General features: G+C 46.5%; 1 protein-coding gene across 2 annotated transcripts in view; it reads left to right on the top strand.

Annotated features, from left to right (window-relative positions):
• Positions 1-12,379, top strand: part of TBX5 (T-box transcription factor 5) — a 46,664-nt gene that overhangs the window by 11,643 nt on the left and 22,642 nt on the right. For both annotated transcript variants that reach the window (XM_067700698.1, XM_067700697.1), the window contains exon 7: positions 7,694-7,785. In XM_067700698.1, coding sequence (XP_067556799.1) covers positions 7,694-7,785 — 92 coding nt within the window. The remainder of the gene's footprint in view (positions 1-7,693; positions 7,786-12,379) is intronic.

Raw genomic sequence — 12,379 nt, 5'->3', positions numbered from 1 at the left:
GTGGGCCGGGGCAGGGACAGAGCTGCAGACTAAGGATCACAGCTGTTTGTACTACATTCATGCGGTTGGCACGAAAGTCACACATACACACACACACACACAGCCCAGATAGAAACGAAATTATCAAACCATAGGTGACCACGTGGTATCAATGCTCGGGACTCAAATGTAACAAGGAGGCATCTCGCTGCAGTCGTGAAGTGATCAGTGAGAAGAAAGGTCCCCGTATTGGCCGGCTCCGTGCTCTTGGGTGGGGACGTGGTGCTACCCTTCCTGGGACCACTTTTTCTGTGGGGGGTCAGTCTCCTTCCCTCCTCCACTCTGCCCTTTGGATGCATTTCAGTTCCAGTCGGGGCAGGTGGCAAAGTTGCCGGAAACCTTGAGCTTGGGTTTTCCCAGATGCTTCCTTAATTGTTTCAGCGATCACTGACCCTGGACCACATACTAAAGCAAGGTTGGCATTGCTTAAAACAAAAGCAAAAACTGAGTAACCTGTGTCACCAGCTGCCTGGATCAAAGCTCTGGGGACTTAAATATGATCCTGCAAAAATACAGCTTGGCGAGGGGAGGCATGCACGCGACCAATGCATCATTTGGTGGCTGTAGTGTGGTATAGAGGTGGGATGTCGCAGGTGGATTGTGTCACTGTCAGACCTCCACGCCGTTCGAAATCCAGGCCCCGATTTGGGCCATTCAAGGCTTGACCGTGATGTTGGAACAGGGAGCCCCATCACTGCAGGTTGGGGGGGAGTATCTTCTATTCTTGCCCAGGAGAAAGGGCTTGTCTTGACTCGTCATGGTTCATGTCTGTTCTTTAGAAACCTGAGTGCACGTGGATTCATTTTATTGGGGGGGGAGGGCAGGACTGAATGATTCCTAAGCCTCATTACGGAAAGATCTGGAATCAGGAAAGGCAAGATATAGGGGCTGGGGAGAGGCCGCTGCCGCTGTGGGATTGTGGACGGTTGGGAGTATTATGAAGTGACTTGGGGTTAGAGGGCTGTGGGAGGGGAAAGTAGGGGGTCCACATGGGATCAGTGAGGGCGGGCCATGTGGATGACTTACCCAGATGGACGTGGGGATGGGGGCCCCTCCCCCTCCACAGCTCCTATCCCTCCCCAACCTGCAAGGGAAAAGTGGGGTGGAGGGAAGTTATATGGACTGTGGAGCCAGGCAGGAGAGGCCAGGGTAGGGTGAGAGATGGGCTTAGCACCCTAAAGCCTCCAGTCACCTCTTGAAGGTCATTTCATGCAGTCTGTGTGTTGGTTAATCGCCCCCCCGCCCCCTGCCCCCATGAAGCAAGGGCAGTAACGAAATGCTGTGGGTAATCTCCAAATTCAGATTGTCAATGACCAAGGCAAGCTGTGATGGATGGTCACGTCCAGGCCACACGGCCTGTCTGGGATCCCAGGCCTTGAGAGAAGAGCCTCCTTTCAGCAGAAAACTCACTCCCCCCCTCCCCCCACGCCACGCAATTACTTTTTACAGGGAAAGAAGGATTCTTTTTTTTTTTCTAAGTTCTTCCCCCTCGTTGAACCAATAAGAGCGGAAAAGTAAGGTCAAGTGTCCTGAAAGTTCCAGCACTGTTTCAGGCTAATTTGAGATTGGCTGCTAGAAACCTGTTTCCTCCATGGCTGTTGTAAACCTATGTTTAGCTTTGTGGTGATGGCCACAGGGCGGAAAAAAAAAAAAAAAGGAAAACATAGCAACCAGGATGCTCAGTTCCTCATATATATGTACGCTTAGAGCCTGCTAGTCCCGACAGGGGGTCCAAAAATATGTGGGACAGTCCCGACAGGGGGTCCAAAAATATGTGGGATCTTTTTTTTTTTTTTCTGCCAAGGAAACCCATGTTCATCCACAGAGGACAGGAAGTGATAGACACATGAAAGTGATCTGTAAAGGAAACACGTGGGTGTTCAGGTCTTTTGGGGGAAATTCCTAAGTTCTATGTAGTAAAGATCTTAGGGGTCCATCAGGAGTGGGTAGATCTGGGGGACCACGCATGCTTTCTCTGTTTATAGCTTTATTGAGGCATAACTCTCATACAGTAAACGGCACTATTTGATGTATTTGATTCGCTAAGCTTGACATATGTGTATACCCATGAAACTATCACTGTAGCCACTTAGGAACATACTCCACATCCCCTAGATTTCTATATAAAAAAAAAAGTCTTCTCCAGTGAATATATTTGGTGATCTGTGTGTGTGGAGTGCCTGTCCAATGGGGTGTGTATGTGTGAGTTTTGAACACAATCTAGGAGATTGTGTATCTAAACGCTCATGGGTCTCAAAACGTGGGTCTCCAAGTGTGTATTTGGATATATGTGTTTTGTTTTTGTTTTTTTCCCAGTTTTATTGGGGTATAATTGACATACGTACTGTTTGAGTTTCAGGTATATAGCATCATGCTTTGACTTACCTATATCATGAAATGATGACCATGGTCAGTTGAGTGATGGATATAGCTGTATTTGAGGATCACACAGGAATTACTGATTTTCTTCATTGGTTGGGCCAGGGAGCCCGGTTGTGCTGTACATATAGGTCTTTTTAGCCAGCCTGACATCCAGAAGAGGGATTTCATAGGAGAGCACTTTCAATCACTGTCCCCAATATGAGGTTTTCCCCAGTATTTAGTTATTGAGTACCAAAGACACCTATTTTCTTTGTCAGGAGGAAGTCTAAAGCAATGGATTTTTCCAGTAGAATCCAGGCCCTTGCAGACATTCCTCGCATGGATATGTGATGTGTGACTTAAATAAGCGGGTCAGGTTGAGTGTGGTTTGTGGACTCTGTTTTGTTACTTTATTGTCCCACCTGGACGGGATGTTGAGACTCCTGGCTTCACGGGTAGAAGCCACCTGAGCTGTTCCTCACTCTCCTGTAGGGTTAGGATGAGAATCTGCAGGCAGACTGCCGGGGTTCAAACCCATTTGACTTGGGCAAATGATTTAACTCAGTTTTCCTCGTCTGTAAAATGGGGATAAGAAGAGAAGTTATTTTTTGTTTTTTTGTTATTGTCTTTGTGGGGATTACAATGAGATAATCCGTGGAATGTGTTTTGTGCAGAACCTGGTACAGGATCAGCACAGTGTTAGTGATGATTCCGTTGATCGACTACTTAGCTGATCAGTTTATTAACGGGGCAACTCCATCCAAAACACACGTGTTGGAAAACTCTTTGCCTACCCTATTTCAGAATCTGAAAGACTGAGATTTTTAAATAACTTCTTATTACTGTGGTTGAAACACAACTACAAATGTTAGTCTTTGTGGTTTAGTTGCTTCATTCCGTGGTTGCATTTTCAATCCAAGGACTCTTTGCCCAGCGTTACGCTTTGGATAATTGCGCAGGGAAAGAAAAGCAGTCTATGAGATTAAATTGCCAGGACAATCTGGAAAAATACGAGCCACCCATTTTGGGTCCAAAAGGCTTAGTGCCTCCAGACTGATTTGGAGGCAGGTACCAGGTACCAGGTGGAGGCAGGTACGTGACCGGGTTCATTTCTTACACTGCTGTCACACACCTGTATACCACGGGGTTCCAATGACACGACATATTTCCTGAGCCCAGATGGGATCCCAAGCTGGATTTGGGAGTTATTCCCTCAGATGGTTGACAGCTTGAAAAAGATACTTAAACGCTCGACTCTTCCCCAGCGACTGTTCACTCTGTGAAACATGTTTTTGGAAGGTTTGCGCTGCAGTTGTCAGCAGCTCCCAGAGCAATCCCTAGAAGTATTTAGGTGTTACAAAAAGATCACGTGGGCATTTCATTTCACTGCTTTTGCAACAATGGCTTTGTATGCAAGCACGTCTCTCCCCCGATATTAACTTACTTTGCCATTAAAAGGCATTTTCCTCCTGCTTAAATCATTGTGTATGGAGCCTGTATTTATGAGGTACGAGCCTTCTGCTTGGGACCAGGAAATGAACCCCTAAGAGAGAGACATAATTAAGACTTTTGGCCCTTGAGAGGGTTTTTTTTTTTTTCAAAAGTGAGAATTCACAACAATTATTCTCATTAATTTTTACAACCTCTGTCTCACTGGTTGGAGCTGGCTTTTATATTTGTTTCCCCCCCCCCCCCCCCCCGCCACCCATGCCCTTTCCCCGGATATCCGGTTTTATGCTGATTTTGGAGGGAGTACATTTGTATGACGAATGGAAGTCAATTTCAGTGGAGCCTTTGGGTAGAACTCAGACATCCAGGTGTATCGGTTTATGTGCCCGTGAGTGACTAGCTCTGTGTTAGGAAGGGAATATCATTGACAGGGTTATGGTAAGTGAGGGGACAAGTGTGAAATAAGTATGAAATCAGATGGACATTTTTACCTGCACCTAAGCTTGCATGTTAACTTTTCTCAGGGGTAATTCTTATGTCCAATAGGCATCTACACTAAGACATAGGTAAGACCCACACACCTAAGTGTATATCTAGCAAACTGTGTGTATCCTTTGCCATCGTATTTTTGGAAGCTATGGTGATAAGAGCAAGAATTAGGTAGTAGTTAATCTGTTTGAGGTGCAAGGAATGGGTTTGAGCAGAAAATTTTTGCTGATAAAATACCAAAGCCACCCTTTTCTTTTCTTTCTCAGGGTAATTTTTTTATCCTGAGCTCTTGGTGGAACAGTGACGTCATGGAATAGGCATTAATTCAGCCCTGATGCCACACCCTCATTGTCTTACTGTCCTCAGTATGTTCAGGGGATGCCTTCTGTCACCGGGTGGGTGGGAGGTACAGAAGGCGGGATAAGGATTCCCTCCACCCCTTTTCAAAATGATCTAATTTTTACTTAACTTTTTGAGAATTCTCCTCTCCCCCTTTAAAAAATGATTTATGGTCAATTGGGTTGCATTTTATTGTCATAAAACCGGAGTGAGAAAGAAATCCCCACTAGGTGATGGGCTTTTGGACTCAGAACTGGCTTGAGGAGTACACATGTTCAAGACTGTTTTCCAAAGAGATTTTTTATTTTTTATTGCAGTATCATTGATCTACAGTATTGTGCCAATCTCTGCTGTTTTCCAAAGAGATTTTACAGACGTTTCTACTCATTCTGAAGAGTTAATTCAAAATCAGAAAGTTGCAGGAATGGGTACAGTTAAAAAAAATGAAGGAGGAGGGAATGTGTATACATAGAAATACCCAGACATATTTAAAAAGTTTTACAATTGATTTTATTTTTTGGAGCAGTTTAAGGTTCATAGTAAAGTTGAGTGGAAAGTACAGAGAGTTCCTGTATACCCTCTGTCCCCCTGCATGTACAGCTTCTCCTGCTCCCAGCATCGCCCCCCAGAGTGGGACATTTATTACCGTTGTTGAACCTACATTGACACATCATCACCCAGAGTTCGTAGTTTGCGTCAGGGTTCACTCTTGGAGTTGTAGACTCTGAGTTGTTTCTTTTTGACTGTGCCATGCAGCTTGTGGGATCTTATTTCCCTGGCTAGGGATGGAACCCGTGCCCCCTGCAGTGGAAGCGTGGTGCAGTGGAAGCGTGGTGCAGTGGAAGCGTGGTGCAGTGGAAGCGTGCAGTCCTAAGCACTGGGCCGCCAGGGCAGTCCCTAGACTCTGTGGGTGTGGGTAAATGCATAATGGCGCGTCTTCACCATGATGTATCCTGCGTCATGGATCGTTCCACCGCCCTAAGAATCCTCTGCGCTCCTCTCGTTCATCCTTCCCTTCCTCCTAACCCCTGGCAACCGCTGATCTTTATGCTGTTGCCATAGTTTTGCCTTTTCCAAGATGTCATATGGTTGGAATCACATAACATTTTAAAAATGTTAATTTTACATATATATTTTACTGTGAACACACACACATATGTAGTAATTTTATGTTCATGGTAGAGTCTTGGAGTTAGAAGGAAACTTTATAATACCACCTCTTCCGGAAAACTGAACAGACCAGAATGCTTGCCCCCAAATGGACAAATTATGGGTGCGTTCATTGAGTAAGCCTAGTTTTGCAAAGCAACTACTTGGTTTCTCAAAGTCTGTAACGATACTACTGGGGATAGAGGAGATGGTTTTGTGGGTACTTGAAGATGATGGGATCACAAAGAAAATTGTTCTTATTCCAATGATCTTTCTATTCATTTATCAGAGAAGAGTCTTATTTCAATACCAGTTTATGATAAATACTTCTCTAAAAGTGTCGAATTTCCCCTTGCAACAAAGAGAAGGCAGGCCTTAGGCTTGGAACTTTCCGGGGGTACCAGTAGAGGGAATTTTTTTAAAAAATTAATTAATTAATTAATTTTTGGCTGCATTGGGTCTTAGTTGCGGCACGTGGGATCTTTCGTTGCAGCGCGCGGGCTCTCTAGTTGTGGTGTGCGGGCTTAGTTGCCCCGTGGCACGTGAGATCTTAGTTCCTTGACCAGCGATCGAGCTAGTTCCCCGACCAGGGATCGAACCTGTGTCCCCTGCATTGGAAGGTGGATTCTTAACCACTGGACCACCAGGGAAGTCCCAGTAGAGGGAATTTGATATACTTATTTTCTTTTTATTGACTAGCAAGTGATTCCACTTTGACGTATAGAGAAGTGATATAATTATTTTTATAATATAAATTTAAATCAAAAGTGGTTTGATTTAAATAAAAACATTAAGCAGACCAGTGAACAGGGACTGTATAGATACGATAATGATGGTGAAGGTGACCTTGGAATGACTGGCCTCTGAAGAATGCTGCCCTGGTTTCCATGAAGTGATTATATATATAAAAATTCAGTTCACACACAGTTTTTAGGAAATACTTCTGGCAAACTCCATAGGGATGCACTCTTTTACCTAGACCTGCTACCATACGCTCACGCTAACAGAATATGTGTTGATGGTTTCCATGAAGGTTCTGGACCTTGAACCAAAGACCCTGTTCTATCACTAAGTTTTGTATAGTGCAACAAAAATTTCCAAGAAGAGGGCTCTCTCTTCCTTACCTAAGCAATGTTTTTTTTTTTTGCGCTTACCGTGCGACATGCAGGATCTTAGTTCCCCGACCGGGGATCGAACCCCACTGCCCCCTGCAGTGGAAGCGTGGAGACTTAACCACTGGACCGCTGGGGAAGTCCCCCTACCTAGACAATTAAAGAGTTTTGAAGCTGTTTGGTAGCTATCATATACGTTATAATTTTATATGTTGGTCTTTATTTAATTAGACACCATTTTCCACCTGAGCTAGCAAACTGTATCTGTGAAACTATGAAATGAACGTGAAATGAGGCATAGGAGGATTTTGAGAGCAATCATCAAGACCTTCCCAATGGAGATTGCCACGCTGCAGGAAGTTGACACCGTGTCAACATGGTACAATTTTCCAGGGAGCAGGGGGTGTACCAAGTGTTGAGGCCAAGATTGTGTTTGAAACACAAAATGCTACGATTTAGAAAAAAAAAAAAAAGCCACTCCAGCCGGAATGATGCAGAGTAGGACTTCAATTAATGGGCAAACTGAAACCAGGTTTTCTTCCCCTTTTCAATACAATCTGATCTAGGACATTTTCCTCCTTTCGAATGAAGTGATGGGTCCTGTTGATGTGACGGGCTTCACTTGCTTCTTTGGGTTGCCAGAAGGTTGCGTTTCCATGACACTTATTATTAGCCGGGTCCCGAGGTAGTCTTATAACAGTCAAGTGAAAACGGAACTCTCTCTCTCTCTCTCTCTCTCTCTCCCCTTCCTTCAGATCACCCAGTTAAAGATTGAAAATAATCCCTTTGCCAAAGGATTCCGGGGCAGCGATGACATGGAGCTGCATAGAATGTCGAGAATGCAAAGGTAAGAAAATGGTGTCCTCTGCTCCCCGCCTCTGCACTCCCCACCCCCACTAATAACACAGGTGAGCCGGCAACACCAGAAGTGCAGGCACAGAGAAATGGGGTCCTCTTTGCCATCCAGAAAAAGGAGAAAGAGCCTCTTCAATCCCACTTTCTGGTAACCCTCCAGAAAGGTGGTTTCCTCTATCAGGCAACGTGGAGTGCGTAGCTTTAGGGGAGAGCATGTCGGAGGGAATGTGATGGTCTCCATCTGCCTCGGGAACACAAGCTACAATCTTGTCCTCTTTCTCTGTTGTCTCTCTCCCTCAAGTGAAGTCCGCTCTCTCTTTCTTCCCGTAAGTCACAGCCGATGAATGATGTTCTTTTAGGCAACAGCTCTTGATAAATGAAAGGGAAGTTAATGGCTTGAGTTCCTGGGGGTGATATACAGACAAAGTTGACACCACGTGGTGTCCCAGGCATGGGGGATTGGAAGCTGGTGATAAAAATTGCTCGGTGTTTTTACATATCCTGTGGTCACGGTCGCTGATATGATGAATAGAAGGGGCTGTGGAGAATGGGAATTTGGTCTGATTTGAAAGGATTGTACAAGCGTTGCCAATTTTGTTAAATATTCTCTCTACCTCTTGGTAGAGTTCCAAAATAACTTACCATATGGCAAGAGAATTAGAAATACATCTTGATCCCTTTGACCAAGAAAGTTTTCTTCCTCTCTTTTTGGTGGGTTTAGTATTTCAAAATAAAATGAGGTCATTTAGGGAGCTTTTCCTCATCCCTTCTGGAAGACACAAAAAGGGAGAGTTGGGCAAATGGACAGATGTAGCCATTCAAAGGAGGACAAGAGACCTAAGAAAGAGAAAGAGAGAAAGGCCGCAGCTTTGTGGTTTGAACATTGGGTTTAGAAATGAATGTCGTGGAAATTGTTTTCAGATAGCGGGCTTACCAGACCTAGTTTTGCATGCTTTTAAAAAATAAATATGCCATTATCCTCAGATGGGGCATGCACACCGCACTCATAGGAATTCCTGCATTCATAACTGGGTTCCTTCACAAGTGTGGATTTGTAAGACGCTTTTTGTGGCGAAAATAACCAAGTTCTTAAATGATTATTTAGAAACATTTTTGGCTTTATGTGTCTACATTTGAGAACTGGAGTTGGGTTTAATCTATGGCCGTTGGAAGAGTTGACAACAAATACCACGTAAAGGTGAAAGAGGCCAAACTATTTTCAGCCGTAGGCTCAGGATGCCAAGTTTTTATTTCTATGGCGTCTAAACCCCCATCCTATCCTCATGGTCGTCTGTCATCACAGCAGCTTTGCCGTTGATGGACAGTCTCATCTTGGTCCTCCTGCAGGTAGGGGTCCAGGCTGTGCAGGTAGGGACTGGTTCCAGCCTGCAACTGAATACCTTCTTCCCTCCCCCACTTCTTCCTTCCTTTCCACAAGGTCAAGAGCAGGTGGGATCATGGGTTTAAGGTGCTCGAATCGCCCCCTCAATCTTACCCAGTCACCAGGTCCTGTTGATGCTACCTTCTTATCATATCTCTCAAGTCGCCTCCTTTCTCCATCCAGGCTGCCTATTCCAGCCACCACCGACCTCGCCTGCTGCAGCCTCCTAACCTCTTTAGACCTGACGTCAGCTCTGTTCCCCTCCCGGGGGACGTGCTCCAGGCAGCTGCCAGAGACATCTTTGTACCACGCAAATCAGACACGCTTCCTGCACAGCCTAGAACACTCCCAGGCCTCCTATTGCTCTCAGTGTCAGGTCCAGACTCCTTGGTGTGGTTGACCACGCCCTTCCCATCCAGCCTTGCCACGCCCCCTAGCTTTGTTCCTCACCAGCGTCCCCTCTCCCTTTCAATCATGCTGAAGGAGCTGCTCCAAGTCTGTCTTCTTTCCATTATTTTTGGCCCTTTGAACACCACAGTTGGTCTGGCTCTGTCTTTCTCTCCTCCTTTTCCATCTCCTGCCCATCACTAAAACCTCCCTGTAGCTATTTCTTCCTCCAAGAAGCTTCCCCTGGCCACAGACTGCGTAGTCAGGGTGTGTCTGTTCCCAAGAGCCCTCACTGCTTTCCTTTGTCAGGCCGGGGCCCCTGTGCTCTGGAAGCTGATTGGGCAGATGATGGACATCAGAGGAAAGGCAGGTGGGGAGGGACAGGTGTTTGAGAGCTCACATGTCAGCGATCCTGGGGACTCTCTGTTACAGCTCTGAACAACATGGCTGGTTAGATATTTAGGCAGATGACTATACTTTGGTCTGAACGGGCTGCCCTAACCGTCCCCTAGTTACTGCAGATTGGCTGAGGGGTCCTTTCCGGGTAGGCCCTTGGAGATGGAAGGAAGGCAAGGCGGTTGGTCCTCAGAAGTCAGTGATTGACGTGTTGGATCGAAACTCTCAGCCTCCGAGCCACGTGTGTCTTTGTGGCCGCATTAGGAGTTGTGCTGGGGAACAGGGAGTGGACAGAGTCATGTGCCCAGTTCTCTAGAGATGGCCCCTGGGGAGGAGAGGGAGCAGAGAGGTTCCAATAGGCTTTGGAGTCAGACAAACCTGGGTTCAATCCTTGCTCTGCGTTTATCGGCATGTGACCTCAGGCAAGCAGTTTCACCCCACGGAGCCTCAGTATCCTCATCTGTAAAATGGGCATAAATAAATATAGCTTCCCCTTTCTGGGGTTCTTGCGAGAATTATGTGAGAAAATGCCTGAAGAGTGCTTGGTTCCTAGACCACGCTCCAAAAAATGATCCAAGCTGGGGAAAACTCCTCATGACTCCCAGTTTTACCCTTGTTCAGAATTTATTCTGGGCTGTGGTCCCAACTCCCAGCTCGCAGTAGGTAGTGACAAGTGGGGAAGATGGCTCTCCGGAGACGGCTGTGATAACAGCCTGGCTGGAACGGCAGGCTCACTGTTGATCTTGTAATCCTGTTTCCTGTCCCCCACACACCCGGTGACAGCTGGCTCAGGGAGCAAAGCGGGAGGAATGAAATTTCCTCTAATTCCAACAATCGGACGAAGGGAGAAGGGTGGGGTTAAGGAGGGTTGAGCCTTCACTCGCAGTGATCCCACATAAATAACATTGGGATTAGCTTGGCCAATGTCTGGGCACTCACCGCCCTCTCCTCTCTCTTCACCCAGCAGTCTGTGTTTGGAACACGCAGAGGGTGTCTTAGTTTTCCAACATTGAGGTGCGGTTTCTAGTTACAGAAGTAGTAACTGCTTATTCTGAAAATGGGGGCGCGAAGGGAAAGCACAAAGAAGAGAATAAAATCATTCCACAAATCCTGCCTCTAGCCGGCTGATTAAAATACATGCCAAGGTTATTTTGAAAGGTTAGTCTGCGGCTTACAAACTTCTTAGCCCTAAAAACCAATATTTCCCAAATTGCAGTGCCCCCTCCCCTGGTGAGAGATGAGATGATTTTAGAAGGTGCCCACAGACACACAGTTGCATCAGGCTGATTTCATAGACAGTATTGTTTAGAATGCGACTAAGTTGGGTTTTTTTTGGCTACGCCGTGAGGCATGTAGGATCTTAGTTGCCCGATCAGGGATTGAACCTGCGCCCACTAAGCGCAGAGTCTTAACCACTGGACCGCCAGCGAAGTCCCCGAGACTAAGTTCTAAGGAAGGCAGGGAAGAAGGAAAGGAAAGAGGAAGGGAGGGAGGGAGGGAGGAAGGAAGGAGAGTTAAGGCTGATTATTTAAGGAAAATGTTAACTAAATGGCAGGACAGCTGGTGGACGTTGTCAAGGTGATATGCACATCGCAGACATCTGGGAGTTGCACCTAAATAAATGCTCACCTTAATGAGAAAGTGTGGGAGCTTCACTGTCAAAGGTGAACAGGAACTTCCTTGGCCTATGGGGCCGAGGCCAGGGCCCTGGGGTTGGGGAGGGCACCTTTATGGAGAGGATGGGGTCCAGGCATTGCCCCAGCAATGGGATTTGAAACTGTTGGGAGGAAGGGTTTTCTGCGTTGGATCAGGGAAGGAATGCACAGGGATCTACCTGTCTTGGGCTCTGGAGGAGGCGTCAGACTCTGAAGATCTCTGGAAGCCGGCTGGCGTGGCACTATGACAGGGAACACTGTTCCTTAGAAGTGTGGGGTTCTAGAGGTAGAAGGGATCCCGGGAGGTGTCATCTGGTCCAACCTTCTTCCTTTTGCGGAAGGGGAAACTGTGGCCCAGATACTCTTTTATTCAGTTTTTGATCTGTTGCTTGCTTCTTCAGCTAACACACATTCGTTCAGGGCTTACTCTATGCCAGGTCCAGGGGATGCAAAGGTGAATCCGTGCATCGAGGGGCAGGGTCCACTGATGGAAAAGCAGGCTCTGGAGCTGGGGTCCAGGCTACCATGCTGATTAGCCCCGGGGCTCCCCTACTCCATGGGGCTTCTATCTCCTCATCTGTAAAATGGGAGATAATTATAGAACCTACCTCCACAGCTGTTGCAAGGATGAGACGAGGTAATGCGGGTGTCCTAATTACTATTGCTACGAAACGAATTACTGCTAAATTTCACATGGACCGGCTGCGAAGCCTTGCGCTCTGAGCTGTGCCGTCCGCTGTGTGTGTGTGAGACTAAATCCGGGACAG

Source organism: Pseudorca crassidens, chromosome 12, assembly GCF_039906515.1.
Source record: "Pseudorca crassidens isolate mPseCra1 chromosome 12, mPseCra1.hap1, whole genome shotgun sequence".
NCBI lineage: Eukaryota > Metazoa > Chordata > Mammalia > Artiodactyla > Delphinidae > Pseudorca > Pseudorca crassidens.
This window is presented reverse-complemented; position numbering and strand designations above follow the sequence as displayed.